This window comes from Hyalella azteca, unplaced genomic scaffold (genome assembly GCF_000764305.2).
Source record: "Hyalella azteca isolate HAZT.00-mixed unplaced genomic scaffold, Hazt_2.0.2 contig1316, whole genome shotgun sequence".
In the NCBI taxonomy this organism is placed as follows: Eukaryota; Metazoa; Arthropoda; class Malacostraca; order Amphipoda; family Hyalellidae; genus Hyalella; species Hyalella azteca.
In genome coordinates, this window is record NW_025931637.1 from 334,196 (window position 1) to 355,960 (window position 21,765).

Below are 21,765 nucleotides of genomic sequence, written 5' to 3' on the forward strand. Positions count from 1 at the left end.
AAATGCTAGGTATCAAATCGTAACTGACTTCGGTTAGTGTTCTACATTTTAGGTATTCATATTTTACTCACATATGAAGCCGTTTTGAGAATCGCTGCTAACGACTGTTTTGTATAAAAAATAATAGAAAAGAGTGACTTGCAAATACAAACAGAGGCGTTGTAATAAAATAGTTGCCGTATTTAGGAGACATTCGGGTGGAAAAATTTACGCAATGATAAAATGAAGAAGGAAATGATGTCCTAAATTATATTAATCAATCGATTAATTGGCTTTTGCGAATCATATGTTGGATAGCTTGATTTAAGGACTTGTATAAAAAGGGCGAATCTAAATGGTAAAATCATAGGGTAAAATCAAAATGATATAAGTTTTCACAATACTTTTGTATACTCAGTCTAAAATTAAATATTAATTGAAGTGCGAAAAGCATTATTAATCTACTTCTTCAACAAAACTTTAAATTCAGTTCTTCAGCAAAAAAAATACAAAAATTAGACCAAAAAATTCTAAAAAAAAGGACTGAGTCAGTGTCCATTTAGTGGAAGTTGTTTACTAAGCTCAAAGAGCATGCAAATATTCACTTATAGAAAAAATGAAACTTTCCCAAATCTTCCTCTGCTAACAGGGAGGAGCCAGGAGCCAGCTGCTCCTGAGCAGCTACCGTCTGCTGCACCGAGCTGTGAGATTCCCGTCCAATATCAAAATGAAAATCCAAGTCCAAGCAATGCTCGGCCGATTCAATTCTCTCACTTGAAAAATGAAAATAGTTTTCTTCAGGACCCATTGCTCATAGGTCATGAGCAACAGCGTTTTGGCACACAAAAAATAAATAATAATGTTACAGAGGAACATGAAAATAATCTTCATGTAACCAACCAAGAAATTTACCAATTAGCATTCGACCAGAATTCAGATATCCATACGTCAACGTTCCAATATACTCTATTTACTCAGCCAACATTGCCACAGGCCGAGAAACCTAATGTAGACTTAATGGCTGACATTGCATCTTTCCCTTCCTTTCAAGCATCGGCTTCTAACCCTCCACAATATCAACACGCGCAATTTGTGCCGCAAGAATCGCAGGATCACAAGCCGCTGCAGGATAATCAGGGTTCTCAGGGAGCGAGCAGAACAGACACCTCAAAAGGAAATACTATCGCCTTCATTCCTCCATTGCCATCTAACTTCAAATTCGATTATACTGCATTAGATGAAAACAACTATTGCCATGACCTAGGATTTCGTGATGACGCTGCGTTTCAAATTTCGACTCCGACCTTGTTGTCGTGTGCGGGAAAGCCTGAAAATAACATCGGTAATCAGAAAGTCAACCACTCTGTTCTAAACAATGGCTCCTTTCATGGCAATTTTAATTTCAGCTTTTCGTATCCAGAAAGTTCGTCAAAGTTCCGATTTGTAAGTAGAAATTGCTTGTCTTGCTAATAAACGAGTTCAGGAATCCTTTAAAATATTCGAGGATCTTTCAATAAATATGATTCTCATGTTCCCCAATCCATAAAAGATGATGGAAGTTTTTTACGACATGCCGCTGCGTTGGAATAATTCAGTATCTCGACGCTTGTTAATTAGATAAATTTTGATATTTTTACCTAATACATTACTTAATGTTTATATGAAACGTCTGACATTGCAGATCACAGCATGGATTTCGAAATGACAGTAAACTTTATTTTTTTCAGCTTCCAGGTGATGATGATGTCTATGATGGACAAATATTTGTGCGGGACACTGAGTTTACAGAATTCTACATTCACCACAACGCACCTGAAAACACCCGCGTGAGATTCATCTTACATCACAGCGACGCTAGCAAATTCTTTGATCCCGTCCTACCATGCAAAAAGCATCTCCGCTCAGAGCAACCCGGTGAGCGGACGATTTCCTTGATAATCCCAAAATAATCAAGATATCGCAGATTCTGCTTTCGCGGTAGTAATTCTCATATGTAATTGATTTGGCTTTTGTTTTTAAATGCTGAATGATGAGGTTTAACGGCAAAAAATATATTTATCACTAAATATATTTTGTAATCATTAATTGTTTCGGGCCTGCATCATTGTATATAACCATTACATCGCACAGATCACGTGATGTACGTGCCGCCAGCGCTGAACCCCATATACGAGACACGTGAAGGCCATGCCACGGTGGTCGTGGTGCCACGCAACTACAGGGGCGCTGCCCCCGCCCAGCAACACGGACTGGCGGAGTACCGAGGGGACGTCCAAATCAAGTTCCTCTGTAAGAATAGCTGCCATAAGGGCGCTAAGTGGAGCATAGTCGGAGAACTCTTGGGTCGGTGAGTAAATGTAGGATTAGTTCAAGTATACCCATCATGATCATTATTTACAAAAAAAAAATGTTCCCCCTGCAGAAAACATTTCACTTCTTAGGAATAAATGTGAATTGTTGTCAAATATTTATGAGAAACGAAGAGTGTACTTCTATTAGGTTTTGGTTTCCAAGATTGTTAATTTCATAAATAATCTTGAGCCAAGCCATGGATAAGTGAAGGCAATCAACATACCTATGGAAATTACGTAAACAAGTTGAAACCATATTCTGCGTTGCAGAAAGTTGTGTAATTTATTGATCATTTAACTTAGGTTTTGGCGGGAATATAAATGAATATTTGACTGGAAACTGTCTTCGTACCAATTAAGAGATGACTGTACCATGCGTATACCCTGCTCGGGTTATGTGCAAGAAATGCAAATAATTTAGAATCAATTTTGAATTTATCATTTGCAGTTAAAAAATTCTTCAATAAAACAAGACATGTTAAAAAATTAATGTTTGACTGACCTCAGTTAAAGAATTAGAAAAATTTATACATAATCTTCTAATTATTAAGCTTCATTATGATATGTTGATTTATGATTTTCAGGCTAAAAGGTAGATACAACTTTCCCGCAATAATTGTGTTTTTCTTGCACTTGATCACTTTTTGGCAGAGAGAATGAGGTGATAGGCCGCCAGAAGTACCATCTCAAAGTGAGCGCTCTGCCTACCCGCGACAGCAAACTGAAGCAAGGCGGCAGTAAGAAGAACTCAGAACCGACGAAGCTCGAGAATAACATAGAAATTAAACCTGAAGTGAAGAGTCTACCCTTGACAAGCGAAGTAGAAGGAAATGCTTCACTAAGCTTAAATCGCAGTATCAGTAAAGTTGATGCAGAAGCTTTGATCCCATCAATTCAAACGGCCCAAGCTAATGCCGCCAAAATGGATTTCGAAGCATCCTGCAACGAATTTGCTGAAGTAAAAAAGTCTGCGCACTCTTCAAAAATCAAAGAATGCTCGACAGAAATACAACCAAATTTAGATTTTGACGACTTAATAGGTTTTACATCAAATAATTTTTCACCACATAATATCAACGCTACACAAACATTTCTTGACCAATTTCCTGGAATCGATAATTATGAGCACAAATCTATTTCTGAACATCACCAAGTGCTTGATATATTAGGCCAACAGCAGAATTTGGATGTTCAACAAAAAGTAGATCTTTGGTCTCAAGCAGAGCAGCTAATGCCGGACTTGGAGCATTCAAACAAGCGCCTCTTGAAGCCTGACAGAGTCGATGGCGCTGCTGGAGTGCAGAAGCGGCAGCGCACGGTAAGTCAGGGACCGAAATATGACTACATTATTATTATTATTATATAAAGGAGTGAGTTGCTCCCTACTCTTAATGGTATATTTCAACGTTTACATCTCGAATGTTTAATTTTAACTAGAGACAAACGTTTATGTGTTACCGTACCTCAATTCAGGAAACTGATCTGGCTGTTAGCAATGATGATGATGTCTAGTGTATGGTTCTTCAAGTTTGTAATCGGACCAAAGCTGGCCACTTAAAAATATATTCGACGAATCAAAGATAACTGATCCAATTAAGTTACTTTCTTACAGGATCAAGAGGCAGTCTCTGCCTCGGAATGGGGGTCCCAGCAAGTCGATTTATCGGTGGATCTATCTTGCCAAAACGTCGATACCTCCAACCTCAACATGGCTTCCATGCAGCTAGGACCCACATTTCCGACAAATTTATCCATGTCATACTGTCAGCGTCAAAGGTCTCCTCTTCAAAGAACACAGCAAGTGCCTGAAAATTTCCAGGAGCCACATGCGGTATGGAGAAATCTTTCAGATTATATGTTATGGGATCATGAAATGAAGCGAATTTTTAAACTCAAATTCATTGAGAAATCACTTCAACAAAAATACCCTAAAATTCTACAAGCCATAGAGATAGATTTTGAAAGCCTACAGTTAAGAGACCAAGTTAAAGATCTAATACAGAATTAGTGTGGGATGACTAAAATGATATAACTTTAATCGTTCAAGATAAAATTAAAGATGGCTACGACGTAAACCGAAACTTGATATAAACATGGTCTCGTATATAATCTAGACATGACGTACTGTGAGGTACTGGCTGGACATGAAACTTATTTCATGTCCAGTTATTTGGTATAGATTCTTAACACGTTGACTCGATTGCTGTATCTTGTGCTATTTCATTTCTTGTACTATTATGAAATACACAAATTGAGGTTTTATAATTGATTTTTCATTTGTCCTAAGCATTCTACTACCGGAATAATATGTATTTTGCGTTAATAAATCCGAACTAGCACGGTAAAAAATATTTTGAAAAAAAATTCGAAATAATTGAAATGGGACATAAATGTAGTCTAGGGTTGCCAGACGGTTTTTTTCGGACAAAATCCGCGATTTAGCTTTTTTTCAGTAGGGTTGGCCGGCTAAAATTTATGATATGGGTACTTCCTAATAAAATTTTTAAAAATGCAAAAAAAAGAAATTGAATTTTTACACTGAAACCTACAAATATATACTAGTACACGTAGGTATATATATACTATTATGTTATAGGCCTTTTTTGTTCGAGGACTTGGCCGTTTTTAGGTCATCTGGCAGCCCTAAATTATATATGTACCACTACGTCCTGGAGAAATACACTTCGTGGTACGCATATGTACCACTTCGGAGTCAACGTGTTAAGTGAAATACGAAAGAAATATATGTTCTTATTGGAACAACATATTGAAACTAGGTCACAAAAACAGTATTGAAAATGAATTACCTCAAAGTGCCATGGTATAAAAGCGTTTAGGTTGCAATAATGTAGTTAAAGGTTACATTATTCTTACCTTCGAAACTCTACGCAACGATGAAGCCAAAATAAATAAAAAAAAAATATAAATTAAACACAATATGAAGAGTCAATAAACCAAATCATAAAATGCACAGATTTTTCAGAAGGTTTACTTACAAAATATGCCTGAATAATTTAATTTTAAATAATTTATCCATTCCTATTGTGCACTTGACAATGGGTTTTAAAAAGTTATTTTATTGCGATAATTGTCAGAAACGTCCTATATAATTATATCGCTTTAATTCCTTTGCGTAATGGAAGGTTTTCCCATTTATAAAGTTATAAATGACGACGTAAACGATCTAAAATAACAAAAACAATAAAAAACGAGAACTTGTCAAAAATTGAATACAATTTTACCACAGGAGTCATGACTGGACAGTTTTTGGACCTTGTAAATTCATCTTACCATCTTCATTCTGATTTTAAACTTATGTTGGCAATCGCGGACAATTGAGCCTCCAATTAAATATTAATAAAAAAATGAAAAGTGGGAAAGCCGAGTAGTCCGGCAAGAACAACAGAGCTTCAAACGACTGGTCACTTCTAACTTGCCCTACATTCTAGTTATCTTCTCTACATTCTATCATAACTCTAAAGTATTCCTCATTATATTAGAATCCTTAACTTGAGGTATGTGTCGCCTTCTTGCAGTGTCGGCTGCTAGCAAAAACAAGGTAGTATTTCTGGAGTCAGGTCAGCTCCAGCCTGGAGTCATTATTCGTCGGTACGGTATTCATCGAGTCGGATCAGCTATGTGCTGAACCATAATTCAAAGCAGATTTCCCCAATTATTATTTTCAGCAAATCTTGTATTCATTTGGGAAGCCTAGGGCAATTTCCAACCGATCAAAATAACAGGGTATGTTTGCGGCGATGTTAATTGTATCTCTTTAATGTTGGTTTAGTTCCTTCGAATTGTTCATCAAAATTTTCATAGTTTCCAGGGGTGCAGGGATGCTCAATAGCCTAGTGAGACGAGGCTCACTATATAGACTATTATCGCACTACGTTCAGTGAGACGAAGGCTACGGGTCTGAATAGACCAGGGGTTGAATGCTTTTATTAATCCGCAGTGCGACGAGGGTTGCGGGGGATCAGATGACGAAAATGCTTCACGGATGCGGGGGGAAAAGAAACAATGTTTACGCAGAACAACTTGACCGCGGCCACCGCGCACTCTCGTTGATGAGCGCGCGTAGCAGATTATGTCACCACATCGCTTGCAGGCCTCAATTTGTGATGCTTCAGGGTGGGCACGCGGCTTACTGGACTTTCAACTGATCACAAGTTTCACAACATTTTAAGGTAGGCAAGTAACCGCAATAAAATAACAAATAAAAGTCTTAGTTGAGGGGAACAGATCTACGATACATCAATCTAGTAATTCTAGTTCATCATTTTTCCTATATACACCTATATAACGTGTATACATTTTTCCTATATTAGTGTAGTTAGACAGAAGTTCTTCATTTATACAGGTTTGGTTGAAGACCAGAGCGTACTTTTTATTTACGATTTTCTTATTGTTCTTTTCGATAAGCCGAACGAAATTTCTAGCTGGAGCTTGGAGATCAAAAAGTAGATTACCGAATGACATTTTATTGCAGTGCGACGTTTCGAATATATCAATATTCATTATCAAGCAAGAAGGACTCGTTCGTCAGTCTTATGACCGCCGTTCATTTGATTTTGATAGTAGATTCTGGTGACGCAACCTCTTGATGTGGATTCATCTGTTCGGTTTTGACTTGCTCTGATATTTGAAATTTCTTTGTCAATCGTTTTGTTTGCATACCCGTTGTTGACAAGAATTTGTTTGCAGGTCCGGAGTTCAGTTTTTAAGTCACGAGCGGATGTACAGGTCTTGAACGCTCGATGGATGAGGGCACGTATGGTGCTGATTTTGTAGCGTTGGGGACATTCGCTTTCTTGGTTCAGGACATTTTTCCTATAGAACACGTTTTTTAGAACTTGAGCGCCAATCAGGTTTAAATGAGGCTTGTCTAGTCATCATTTGAATCAACCTTATTCGTTATTGTACAATGCCAAGGTCTTTTATGACTAATTACTAAATGCGACCACGGAATCAGTCCTACAAACAACCATTTGAAAAAAGACTGGCTGGATTGATTAGGTATGCAGCTAGCTGTAACTTCATGAAAATATAGGAGTTAGCCTACTGACAAGTAGAAAGCTCAGGGTCCCTATGCCTAAGGACATGAATTATAAATATGCAAGTTTGATCTGTCCAACGTAATGAATTCTGCTGTAATAATTGAAAACGAAGGTGAGTATCAAGCCATGGGCACCAAATGTTTTGCTGGGGCCGCGAATAGGCATATTCTACATTGTTACAAACATTTGTCTCGATAGTTCCTGGGCCTAGCATGAAAAAATTACGCTTCCACGTCAAGAATTGACAGCGCCTATAGTCCTATACTAACAGATGATTCCCATGAGCTTTGAACATTGCCCATATTCAGCCCTATTCCCTACAGAACCTACACCACATTCATCATGGATGAGTAGTGCGACCCGAGATCATTGATAAGGTACAAGAACTCTATAATACTTGCACAGTGATGGAAATGTGGTCGGAAAAAGAAATTTGAACGAATGTTCTCGTTCAAGGTGATAACTGGGACGCTTAGCTCTAGCTGAACTAGAGATTGGTTTACTTTATACCGTAGGTACATATTTGTTATGGTATTGCATACTACATAAATACAAGTTAATGAAAAAACACAGACAGCCTAAGACAGGTATTGTGGCTACAACCTACAAGCCTACATGACCACATCCAACTTACCAAATTATTATGGAGGAAACTTAGATAGTGCGACCGTTGTTCTTGTAGTGTAGTCGTAGCGTGCTCCTGCAATGACAAAAGCAATGAAGTCACATGACTCATGATGACTGCTTTCACTTAATTTAGGTAACTGTCTTCACTTCCACAAACACTGAATTAACGTGAATGCCCTCACATGAGGTAACTGTCTTCACTTCCACCAAAACTGAATTAACGTGAATGCCCTCACTTTCACAAACATTGAATAACCGTGACTGCCTTCACTTCTAGAAACACTGAATTAACGTAAATGCCAACATTCGCACGAACACCGAAATCACGCCACTACCTCCCAACACTTGCAAGAAGACTGAAGCAAGCAAGCTAGTAGCTACTTAGGTTGAACAAAGGGGTGCGTCTAAAAGTGTCTATCGCGCGTACATGGAAAAACTGCCTCCTGTGAATGTTTTCTCATTTTAGTTGACAATTTGTTCCATATATTCCCACCTTATAGTATCTCAACGTATATTCAGTTCCCGCAATGAGGCGATGCAAAATAAATTGAGGCTATATACATTCCGAGGGATAACTTTCAAAGTCTAGTTAATGAAATGCAACCAAAAAATGTTAATTTTTGGAATTAATAAAATTTCGTCACCTGTCAGTGGTTCTATTTGATAACAATTTTTGTACGGCAATCGGGGCGCATTTTAAAAGTTAAGTAAGCTTGTTGCATTTAATAGTTGACCATTCAATTATTAAGGCCATACTATTCCAATAAATAGTTCATTTATTTGCAACTGATAGGAGATTCATTTGCAGGATTAGGAAGTTAGGGCGACTGCACTCGCCAGCGTATTTGACAGGGTGATATTTAAGGGCGAAGATGAAGTTGATTAGAAAATTAAAAGCTGCAGCTCATAGTAAGTCAGCGTCAAGATCGAGATTGCAAAGGAAATAAGCTGTAGAAAAGTGAAAAAAAATATAACTCAGTACTCACTGCAGTGAGTGACAGAGAGCGCATTTTGTCGTCGACGAAAACTTGAGGTCACGGACAGACGGACGGACAGACAGACGGACGGACAGACAGACGGACATGGCGAGCACAATAGTGCATTTTTTCCATAAACGAGAAAATGCGCTAAAAACGTGACCCAGACGTTCTGTCTTACGTGGGCACGGAGACAACATTTCTGAGTCACGTCTGAGAAAACGTTAAACGTTACGATTCACTCTCATGTAATATCGAAGAGCGAAACTCTCAAGCGGTTGCATAGCTGTTCGTAGTATCAGCTTTGCAACGAAACTCATTTGGCTGAAACAATTATTTTTTATTTAAATATTAAATTCATTACTTAAAGCTGAAGACCAAGAGTTGCTTCGTTAGGCTTATCAGCTCCTCCAAATCCCCCAAAAGAGCACCAAATTAAGGACGTCCGAACGACTACAGCTAGGTCGACTTCAGCAGTAGGCTTAAATTAGAACGCCTCCCCCATAAACTGAATTGCATGGCGTAAAAACATGCATGACACGGACAGTAATGCAGCGTCTGGAGCAGCTACGCTGACCATGGCCCTTTCAAAAAAGGTTGAGCTATATTTAGGGCGCGAGAAACGCTCTTGCGAGGGCCCTTTGAAAGCCCATTTGAATTGTCTGCCAAACGGGAAAATAGACTAACAATTATACTGTTGGTCGATTGTCTCTGTACTCCTGTTATCACTCAATAATAGTTTTAAGATTCTATGATTGTAATGATTGAAAAATCTAGTGTGGAAAAAGATCTCAGAGTTTATGTCGACAAGGAGCTGAATTTTTCTAAGCACGCTGAAACGCAAGCTAATAAATCCAACAATCTTCTTGGACTGATCAGACGCTCTTACGAGTTCCTAGATGCAGAAGCGATGAAGCAGTTGTTTGTTGCCGTCGTACGCCCGAATCTAGAGTAACGTTGTGTGGTCACCGAAATTTGGAAAGGACAAAAATTTAATAGAGAATGTCGAAGACGTGCAACAAGGATAATTCCAGGCTTGAAGGGCAAGTCCTATGAAGAAAAATTAAAGATAATGAAGCTTCCAAGCCTCAGTTATCGACGTCTGCGTGGGGACCTCATTGAAGTATACAAGTATACTCATGGTTTATACAAGGTCCCCGAAGGATTACTAGAATGTGAAACAAGAACCAACACCAGGGGCCACGGCTATAAACTAAAAAAACTGCGCTGCAACTTCTCCACGCGACAACATTTCTTCTCGCTTCGTATCACCGACACGTGGAACAGCCTCCCCGATGACATCGTTGGCGCTCCCAGTATGAACGAGTATGCCTAGCACCATTTCGAATGCGGTGGAAGTCAAGTAGCTACTTCAAACTATCGTCAGTCTTGAAAAGATCAGGTCAAAGGACACGATTTTAGATCTTCTGTAGCATGTCACGAAAAGTACAAGAATCTGCGACAGGCCACATCAGGCCTACTCTGCAGCGCCGATATCACTATATGTTATGTTATGTTAATTCGAATGAAGGTGTAAATTATGATCATTTGCTATCAATTTGCTGGGCTAATCCTGAAATAATGTGCAACTTGCGCAAATAACAAAAAAAATACACAATAAATTTAACGTGACCGTCAAATTCAATGAACTGATCCGCAATGATTTTTTTTATTTAAACGGCAATTGTTGAAGTGATTGTGTTTGTTCTTCAAGTTCACGCACAAAAATAACTGTTACCAAATTAACTGTTGCCTACAACACACTACAATTGGCTATCGGTGATTCGTAAATGACAGTTAGAAGCGAGTAGTTTTGTCTTTGCATTGACAAGAAAAGTTTTATTGCAACCACAGCCCAGAGCAAGATAAAACCAACTCATGTGTAATATTCACAATCAAATGCTGGATTTTCCAATCCAACACTGCTCCGGATATCAGAACTGATTAGATTCGACATTCCAGTAATAAAATCAGCACAGTTTTTCCAATTTCAGCCCTCGGCATCTATATAGGGTCAGACCATCAATTAACCAACCCATCGCGATTATGAAGCTCGAGGCCCCAGACAAAAGAAGAAAGAGACCAAAGATGAAGAATATCATATCACGATATACAACAAACAGAAAATATGGGTGTTTAGGTGACCAAATGTGCAATATTCAATGTCTTTAGAGACGAGTTTACTCGAGTTCGCAAGGTTATCTTAACTGAATATTTGAATAAAATTGATAAGGAGGTGTAAACATTGATTCATCTCAAGAAATTCATCATCTTCAAGAAATTGCTAACTGAAATAAGTTTTCTGGTCTTGTATAAGCGATGATCTTCAAAAACGATTCAAGAAATTGGGATCGTAAATATCATATCGCAATTCTCGTAAGTTGTGACATGACGGAAATTTTCTAGTTATCCTGGTGTTTAATTCCGAAATTAATTTTACATTCAAACGACCAACTGAACTGCGGAATTATTCTAAAAAAGACGATTTTGCGGTGAACCTCATTTTTAATTTATGTACTTTTCTTAGAAGTTGTGCTACTCGCAATAGTTTTCTTTATAACCTTCAACGTGATGCAACTGACTTATAGAAAGTTTTTATTATCATCGTCTCTTTATAGCGCATCATGAATGTAAAGAATCGAAGCTTTATGTAAGAAATTTTAAATGGTGGGATGCTACCCTTTTTCTTATTTTCACTCTCAGTGTATTCCAATTCATTATGAAGTATACGTTCGCTTATTATAGTTTGAGAACAATTTTCATGGAATTTTCAATTTTGTGCAAGCTTCGTCCTATTCAGATTTTGTTTGCATTATAGCACATGTAAAAAGTTCTAATACTGAGGCATCATTTAGAAAAATCACTCAGACGTAACTTTTCAGCTGGTATTCCTATAGAGATTCCAAAGTTTAGCTTTTTAACGTTAACGACGCAAATAACAGAGTTCTACTTCTTCTAATAATATCACTTAAAAGTTTATTTGAATTTGTCGATAAAACTGGACTCATTATCAATATTATGTGCATTTTTTAACAAATAAATTTTATTATTGATTTTCCATATCACCAATTCCTTTCAGGTACTGGATTAAATTAGACAATAAAGTAATCTAGTATTGGAAACATTGCTGCTATGTGAGAGCAATGAGCGCCCTAAGTCAAAAGAACTTCATGAGGTAGCGTGAGCATTGAGCAAATTATGAGCATTTATTGTTGCATGTGTTCACCTGCTCACAAATATGATTATTGCTACAGCCCTGAGACGACATATAACATAGTTACTGTACAAAATTAATTTCGTGATTAATGCATTTCTTAAATTTTGAAATTTAAAAAAATATATCTTACGACTTGTAACAAAATACTGGCAAATGACATGGAATTTAACAGCTTTTGTGCTTTGCAATAGCCTTGTATTTATACGCACATGATTGGAGCTTTTTATCAAGTCTTTAATTGACCTAGAATGGTCAGCAGTACAGAGTAAATTTTCTGCCATCAATATTATTGGTTTAAGGGACTCCTATTATCTTCTCTTTCCTATTTAAATTAGATTCATGACTCTCACATATATAAGGAGAACTCTCATTTAAATTATTAGAGTTTTACTTCTTGTTCATAAGAAAATGGCTTAAAAATGCGAAGAATAAAATAATTTTAGCATCAAGTATAAATAATAAATTTTTCGATTTTCTCTATGACTGCTGCACTTTTACCGTGCGCATTGCGTAAGTAACAATGATATTTGTCAAGACATATGTCAGCTGTTGTACTTTAGTGTGTAAATTAAATTTCTGCATTCATTAAAAGCTCTTAATGTATGAGAAGGTTCACTTAGTTTTAATTTGGGAACTTCAACTTAAGGTAAGTAGTCATCCTTTGACGAGTGATTGTGTAAATTGGCAACGTTGGCCTTAACGATCGAGTTCAATGTTATGCTATATATCAAGGTACAGTTATTTCATATTTCATACCATAATCACCATTGCACTTGATCAGTTGTTTAACATGTCTGTTCCAAATGAATAATAATGAAGTCGATACTTAGATATAACATCGCAAATCATTTTAATTGCGGATGGATAAAACATAAAAAAATGTTTAAAGCAAGCTTCTTTCGAAATTAAAATAAATTAAAGTTCAATTTGCGTTTGAAAATTCGATCAAAATCGGTAACTTAAGTTTGGAAGGCTGTCGAAAGTCCATAAAAATTCGAAATAAGACATAATATAGGAAAAATGTTTTCATTCATAATTCCCACAGATTATGAATATTTACCTTGTTCGCAAACTGCACGAATCGAGATAATAGTAGAGTTAAATCAATGTCACAGTAACATCTCAATAATGGGAAGCAGTAATAAAAAAATTCAGTGATGGGAGTATCTCCGTAAGCAATAACGGGAACTTTTATAAGTAATGAGAACATCGCAATAAAAGAAACAGTAATGAAGACATTTCAATAATGGAAGCAGTAATGAGAACACCTCAGTAATGGATCAGTAATGAGAACATCGCAAAAAAAAACGAAACAGTAATGAGAACATCGCAGAAATGGCAGCAGTAATGAGAACATCTCAGTAATGGAAGCAGTAATGAGAACATCTCGGTAATAGAAAGCAGTAATGAGAGCATCTCAGTAATAGGAAGCAGTAATGAGAGCATCTCAGTAATGGAAGCAGTAATGAGAACATCTCAGTAATGGAAGCAGTAATGAGAACATCTCAATAATGGAAGCAGTAATGAGAACATCTCAGTAATGGAAGCAGTAATGAGAACATCTCAGTAATGGAACAGTAATGAGAACATCACAAAAAAAGAAACAGTAATGAGAACATCTCAGTAATTGGAAGCAGTAATGAGAACATCTCAATAATGGAAGCAATAATGAGAACATCTCAATAATGGAAGCAGTAATGAGAACTTCTCAATAATGGAAGCAGTAATGAGAACATCTCAATAATGGAAGCAATAATGAGAACATCTCAATAATTGAAGCAGTAATGAGAACATCACAATAATAGGAAGCTGTCTTTATTAAGACATTACCGTGCGCCTGTCAATGATCTGTCAAGGACTTTTCTGCGCGTCTATTTTGGGCAGGTGAAGAAAGTGAGGCCTTTTAGAGCCGTCCACGATGATTCAGCACATTCATGCGGCTCTTGGCTGCATACTATACACATTTGTAGAAAATTTCAAGAAGTTCTCAAGATCATTAAGAGCTATCTTTGAATTGGTAATTAGAAGCTCATCTTGAATTATTAATTGAGTGCTCATTTGAATTTTTAATTTTTAAGCTGTTTAGGACTGACTATTAATTAAGAGCTAATTTTAAATTATTAATTAAGAGCTCTTCTTGAATTATATATGAATTTAAGCTCAGGAAGACGGATAAGGTTGCACATCACAGTGCGCTGGATTTTTAGATTTTAAGTGCATTAAGGAAATTCAATGCTACCTCCACTGTAACAAATTAAGATACTAATTTTAACATATTAAGGATACATTGATACTAAACTAACTATTAATAATAATAAATATAATAAATACAGATGAATAAATAAATAAAAGCCAATGCTAAATTTCTCAAACGTACAGTACATCTTTAGCCATGAACAAGTTATTTGTTTGTCAACAAATATTAATTCATGTATTTCTATAAAGTAAGTCCCCATTTAAATTTAATGGTTATAGAGGCTCGGATCGAAAAATCCTAATATATATTGAAATTTATGACTTTTCACAGCATAAGTTGAATTAACATGTGGCTCGCTTTACTACATTGCGACACCCTACGATACGCTCAGAAACTAAAAGTTAGCGAAAACAAATGATCGGATTTTAGGAGTGCAAATAGTACTGCATTCTATACTTACAGCCTCCTGCAGCTGATAAATGCTGTGCCAGCACCGGAAATAATTATTGGAGCCATTGAAAATAAGTTTTAATGACATAAACATTCAGTTACGCGAGGCCAATAGAATTTGAGTAAAATGGCTTTTAAATAATTTCTGAAACAAACGAGTTAGTATAACTATAGATGGAATTAGACGGGACTCCATATACAGAAAATAAGTGGGTACAAGCATAAATTGTAGACGATGTTATATAGATTATAATTAACAATCAAATTTAGTATTTATGTTTGTTCAACTGCACTGCATTCAAACTGCAAACCAAACACCTATAATGAAAAATCTTTAATAGAACTGATTATTATAGAATAATAACACGTAACGAAAATTGATAGGAAAATTTACGGAAGTTCAGGTTCAATGCAATAGTTATTGTTTCCCTGTTATTTTCAGATATCATTTAAAATTCAAAATGAATTGCTACGATTTGTGTGCCTGATTGGTAAGTGCATTATATGATATAATTTTACATGCAATCAGATTCTAATAATAATCGCAATGGATGAGATAAGAATGTTCGTGTTTTTTTTTTTTGTTTAAAAAAATGATTTGAAAAGTGCAACATCATGGTGCCAGGCTCGATTGACTCTGAAATGAGGTTCATTCTTGAAGTGCACCAGTTCTTTCAGGCAAGCGTGGATTTTTTAAAATTCATTCCGAATGGAATTTACCAGAATCCTTGTTTTTCTTGCATATTGAGCGGCTAAATCTGCTCTTCCGTGCGTACTTTTATCTCCACCTCAAACATGTCAGCCAGATTTTTCGAGCTAAGTCTGTGCGAGTATAATTTTTCTAAATATTCACAGTCGAAATTTAACACTGAGCAGTAGTATATAGTCATGCCGATCGAGTGTGTGTTGTTTCGTACTAACCAAAATGCCACTGAGCTGCGTTTAAATTTTACTTTTGAAATTGCGCCATACTTGAATAATTTTTCCCTCAGGAACTTATAGATACAAATTTGCAAAATGTTGAACGACCTATACATAGTTTATCTAAGGATAATTTTTTAATCTCACACAAAAATTGGAAGTCTGCAATTTCATCTTTTCCAGTCGGGCTCGACAATCAGAGAAGAAATAAAATCGCAGTAGTCTTGAGATCTGCAGTTGAACCGAGAAATTTAGCGGCTGGTCGAGACTTATTTTACCGCGTTTATCACAATGCCCACAAAAGGCGTTTTTTAATCGATGAATTTCCAGGAAAGGCCGCACTTTTGACCACGTCATCCGTGCCTCTGTTGAGAAGTTCGACAAACAGCGCCGCTCAACTGCAGGTCTGGAATAAAACACCTCTGCAAACAATCTCAAGATACGTCACCTGATACGCATCTGTAGGGGTGTTTACACCTCCTGTTTACAAGTCGGCCTCCTGAATACAAGCCAACGCTCAATTTTGAGCGCTGTTGAGCAGGCGTTATACAGTCTCGATTTTACGATCAGCCAAGATATTTTCGAAATACGTATTTCTTTTATTCTGTAAATTTTACACTCTATATTTTTTCATGGTTACTTAATCGACGCATGTAAGATAAATTTTGGTCTGTATTTGATCATCAATGCCATATAAATTTTTGAAATACTCTGAAGCTAACAAATATGCAAAACATGAGCATTTACCTCAAGATTTCTGTGGTTGAATAAATATACATAAAAGACGAGCTTAATTCAAAATGAATTTCGGTTGCCTTCGCCCATAAGTTCAAGATCGAAATTTTTTGCCATTAAGGCCACTTCTTTATACAATACAACAAATCAAATATGCATTTTACCGCCCCTCATAACCCATGGTTTCCATAAATAAATTAGATTCTATATATGAGCGGACGTACGCAATTAAATGAGAAGCGAAACACAAGAAGTAGAAATAGATGCAGATTTTGTTAAAAAATAACTGAAACTATCATGTAATTTTACCGAATCATATATATTAGGAAAATTCTTATCTAAAATTTCCGTTAGCTAACAATCTTTAAACGGGTAAACAAGCTAGAGTTACCCGCTTAAGAGCGGAGGAAAGTGGGGTACATCGGGACATGTAAATTATTTCATATATTAAAAAATAATATTGAACAACAGTTTGAGGTATTTATAGCACACAAGTTAGTGCATTGATTGATGTGGTAGAGAGACGTGTCGCCCTTGCATACCTCGGTGAGCAAAATTCTGTTTTAGGTAAGGTTTCATAAGAAAGCTAACTAAATAGTTTGCTTTTCATTTTAAATGTAATAAGACTGCCCATGAAAATGAAATTGTCCGTTCATCGCCAAATATCTGTTTAAAGAAATACCTGGCTCTTCGTCATCTTTATCAGAAGAACATTTCATCTTTTACATAATTTATCTGATGCTATAGAAGAAGAATTAGTGCAAGGAAAAGTTTCAAAAATCTTTCCTGCCTTTGCAGGGAGAACGAAATCTACTTGCATTGTTCTATTCTTGTATAATTTGGTTTCACTAAAACAGAAGCATATTATGTAGGTTGGATAACGAAGAAAAAAGACGAAGATAACGAATTTGAAATATCTTACGTGCTCCATGAATCAAAGTCATTCAAAGAAACCCTAATTAATGCGGAAGAACACTATATAACATAATTATAACCTGTAATGTGAATATAATTTTGATGATATCATAATAAGGCAATGTGTCCCAATGTGCCCCACGGACTGTCCCACAGCACTCCGGGCCGGGGTACCGTGGGACATTTTATTTCATTTTGTATTTATATTATTTTCAGTCAAAGGAACAGTTCTGATCATTGCTTAGGTGCTTCGCAATGTAACAAAGGATTTGATGCTTAGTTTTATTTTGCATTTTGTATTCTATTAGGGAGTTAACAGTGTGATTTCCATTTTAATTTTTTTTTTGTTCCCTTGTACCTACCCTACTTTGGGGCCTTCTTTAGATCGGAAAGTTGAATTAATCTATCTATAATTAAATTTAAACTATGTTGTAAGCGCTGTTGTTGATGCAATTTATTTCATTTCAAATGAAAATAATCGTTAGTTGCCATTCATTTTACGTCGTGAATGTCTAGCCGTCGCAGGTTCGCGAATATTTTGAAACACCACAAGCGACCGGCGGCAGCAAAATGTCCCTATAATCCTCCACAGGACAGGCAGATCTGACAAGAAGCGGTGGGAAGAAGCGGTCTTGGAACAGCGCTTTTGCTTTATTGTTCCATGGAACATTGAGCTTTGGGTTCAGAATGAAGTCCTAATTCAATGGATGTTGCCATAATAAAACCCGGTGGCTCGCTACCTCAATGCTGATGAGCTCATGCAGCTCATTTGCGAGTATAATACTGCGGCGTGATGCTGCGTACGGTTATGGGCATGCGTTTGTGTGCGGTGGCCGGCCTGCCTTATATGGCTGCAATTGGCAGACAGATGCGCTACAGCGCACCAAGAAATGTGGTCGTGTTCATCCTAATTATTTTGCATCGATGGATACTTAATAATTGGTGACATAGGTAATGTGAACGAGTTATAGTTTTTATCAAACGAACGAAGCTTGTTGAGCTTTTGTGATTATCATATATGAAGATCAGTGAGAAAACGGGATTCATTTTATGGTCATGAAAAAATCTTCCTATGAACAGTTGAGGTCGGTCGCATATCATATACCGCATATCAATAATGTATACTCGTATTACTAACTCAGGTATTTCAACCTTAAATGAAACCGTACAAAATTACGGATCGTATTACAATCCGGATCAATAACATCACTGGTCTCTGAAATACGTAGACCAGAAAATTTCAATCACGAGATTTAGTTTATTTATTTTATTTTTATCATATTCACATTGATTTGAAAAATGAAAAGCTTAATTGAAGATAATTTTTTTTTTCTATATCATTTCTATAAAATCGTAAGCACTGATCCAGGATTAAGTATTTCATAATTAATTTAATATAATATGTGATGACCAAGCTCCAATTCAGCGCCCTGCTAGCGTCATAGATGAGCAATATTTTCCGCGCACTCAAATGCAGCTAACTGAAGAAAATGAGTGTGAAATTTCAATTAATGCAGATCTTTAAAACTGTTGTGCATCAGCAGAGCGGCGCACACGCGGCCAGTTTACCATAGAAGCATCAGTTGTGCGACACACGCGGCCAGTTTACCATAGAAGCATCAGTTGTGTGACACACACACGGCCGGTTTACCATAGAAGCATCAGTTGTGCGACACACACACGGCCGGTTTACCATAGAAGCATCAGTTGTGCAACACACTCGCGACCAGTTTACCATAGAAGCATCAGTTGTGCGACACACACGGCCAGTTTACCATAGAAGCATCAGTTGTGCGACACACGCGGCCGGTTTGTCATGGACACCGCGTCGTCCATTACCATAATGAAGAGCAGCCGCCTCATCGCCGCTCTCTGTTTACCAGCCGAGCTCGCGACACGAGTCGCAGGAACTCTGCCAAAGACGTAGGATGTAGGAACGGTAGGAAGGTATCAACTCACGGAACTTTTAATACTGATATTACTTGTTGATGCGCCTAAGTATCAATATCAGCACTTCAACGGTTTAATTGAAGAAATTAATAAGTTCGGTCATTTAACATTGAACCGAAACGTATAACTCGTCCTTTGAATTCTAACTTATTGAATTAACTCTCAAAACCGCTTAAAGAAGTGGTCATAAACACGTTGTATATTATAAACGGTTAGGCTGTATTAGTCTATCGTTTATTTTAGAAAGTGTTTTTTTAAACATTAAATTAGTAATCTGTTATCAATTTTTCACATAACCTGCAACTTTCGGATTGATTGACACAATTTTGAGACATACGTAACACTGCAATTTATGGCAATGTAAACTGCAAATGCCTTATTATTCATCGTAGTCTTTCATTATCATTTACTAAATTCTACAAGCATGAAAAACTACAAACTCACCTTCTGATGAGCCTGAAGTGAATGAAATAGTTCCTTCTTTTCAAGGCAATTAAGTTTAAAAGTTTTTGCGGATAATTTAAACTACCTCAAATTTACTGAACACGCAAGCAGTTTGAGGCGTTTAAAATCGTTTCAATGGAAACGAAAGTAATTTGGAAGCACCACGAAACATCAACGGCGTCAACCCTCAGCTGTCCTCTCGAACAAATTTGTCTTCGTATTCTGAGAGTGACTCGGCTGTGGAATTATCTAAGCGGAAAAGTGTTGGAGAAGCTCTCGAGTTCTGTTATTTTGTCAGCGATGATTTGCGCTGCGACGGAGGGAACACAATCCAGCAAATTGACGAAGCGTGAAGCGATGCGTCATGCAGCCCTACCACCCTAACCCGGTGGTTACGTATTGAGTTGCCATCAAAACACTCCTGCCTACTTTACCCGGCCGCTAAAAACATCATCAGGGCTCTGAAGCATCACTGAAACTGCCACAATAGCCCTCCTCATGTCGCATTGTGATGCAGGCGTTTGATGGAGTTGAGGTGTTCCCAACTGACGTAAAATAAACTCAAGTTCGCGTTTCAAAAGTTTCTTCCACAACACAACTTGGACGTTAGGTGCAGTGGACCTCATCCTGACAAGTGGTAGAGTAGATGTTTTTTAAATACTCAGTACTACGTAAGAAAAATCTTGGTATGAAAAGACGTTTGGAATATGCAACCTAACATTAACCGCATCTGATGATTATATAGGGAATTATACCTTCCGATATAAACTTTATAGAACTTACAGATGTCAGTACAAAAACAATAAATAACACGGATGATTTTACAAAATTTTACCCAAATTTATTACAAATCTAATACTAAAAATCTAACGACCAACTAATTAATGAGCAAACCTCCGTTTGAATAGCTCATAGGCATCAAAATAAATGATCATTGAATATCGAAACATTATAGGACGATAACTCATAAGCATTTGAAGGCCTAAAGTGAGTTTCAAGCCTCCATTCTCCATGGGAACGTGCGGGATAGAAGGTTTTCGCACACACGTGGACGGTCGGCGCAAATACTCGAGTGCGTCCTGTTGACATCTGACGTACGCGATGCCACTTCCAGTGCGCGGCTGCGACGAGCTGTCGCGTCAAGAACTTCTTCTTTTTACCCTAAAAAAGTCACCAGTCATTTGAAGAGCCGGACGCGCGCGCATAGAGTCTTCTTGCAGAAAAATTAATGAGAAGGGAATGACCCTGACATGCGTGGTAAGAATTTTGTGTGGTTTAATAGGAGGAAAAAATATCAGCAACCGGAAGACGATGTACTCGTATAAGGTTGATAACCTGAGAACTGAACAAATGTTACAATTACGAGCATCAGTTGATTTGCGTTATTCCATATAAATGTATGTTGCAGCCTGCAATTGGAAGAAAAGTTGAGCAAAGGAAGTAAGAAAAGATTATAATAAAAACTGACAGAGACGTGCACTCATCGTGTAAGGTTATTTCCGTACGTACTGGTACGTTTTTCGTACCATTAAACGTGACAGATTAAAGCTCTTGACGATATTGTCTAGCCTCCAGACTAGAAACAGATGTCTCAGAAATTTCGAAAGCTATAGAGATCTCAATCGTAGAGATATCGTAGCTCGTGCACGAGCTGCGATATCCTTCAAAGATTTTAATTTCGCTCGTCTACGAATGCCTTGTGAATGAAATTAGTTTGGGTTGTGGTTTGTTTTGTTTTTCACAAAAATCTCTCTGAAGAGCGCCATGTTTGTAGCACCCGAGCCTCGCTAAGCTGGCATGAAGACGCGAATTTTGCCTCAAACGCCAGGCCATTACTGGAAGACATACGAGTTAATGGACTCAATAGAGTGGCTGTTAGCAAACACGCTTGCTTATGATTAGCATTTATTTCACGAGGTTTTGGCAGAAAACCGACCAATCA

The 21,765-nt window shown here is 37.2% G+C and overlaps 1 protein-coding gene across 1 annotated transcript; it reads left to right on the top strand.

Annotated features, from left to right (window-relative positions):
* The first annotated feature begins 622 nt into the window (after positions 1 to 622).
* On the top strand, positions 623 to 16,194 carry LOC108682829. Its single transcript, XM_018172070.2, has 6 exons — positions 623 to 1,422; positions 1,707 to 1,893; positions 2,110 to 2,326; positions 2,982 to 3,648; positions 3,943 to 4,106; positions 16,110 to 16,194. The coding sequence occupies exons 1-6, from the start codon at positions 997 to 999 to the stop codon at positions 16,192 to 16,194; spliced, it is 1,746 nt and encodes a 581-aa protein (XP_018027559.2). The 5' UTR covers positions 623 to 996.
* Positions 16,195 to 21,765: the final 5,571 nt, after the last annotated feature.

Excerpts from the sequence above, each read along its gene's own strand:
- LOC108682829 (XM_018172070.2), top strand. The coding sequence starts at position 997 with ATGGCTGACATTGCATCTTTCCCTTCCTTTCAAGCATCGGCTTCTAAC. Across the intron at positions 3,649-3,942 it reads TGCAGAAGCGGCAGCGCACG|GATCAAGAGGCAGTCTCTGC; the intron begins GTAAGTCAGGGA and ends ACTTTCTTACAG. Across the intron at positions 4,107-16,109 it reads TCATACTGTCAGCGTCAAAG|GAAAGGCCGCACTTTTGACC; the intron begins GTCTCCTCTTCA and ends ATGAATTTCCAG.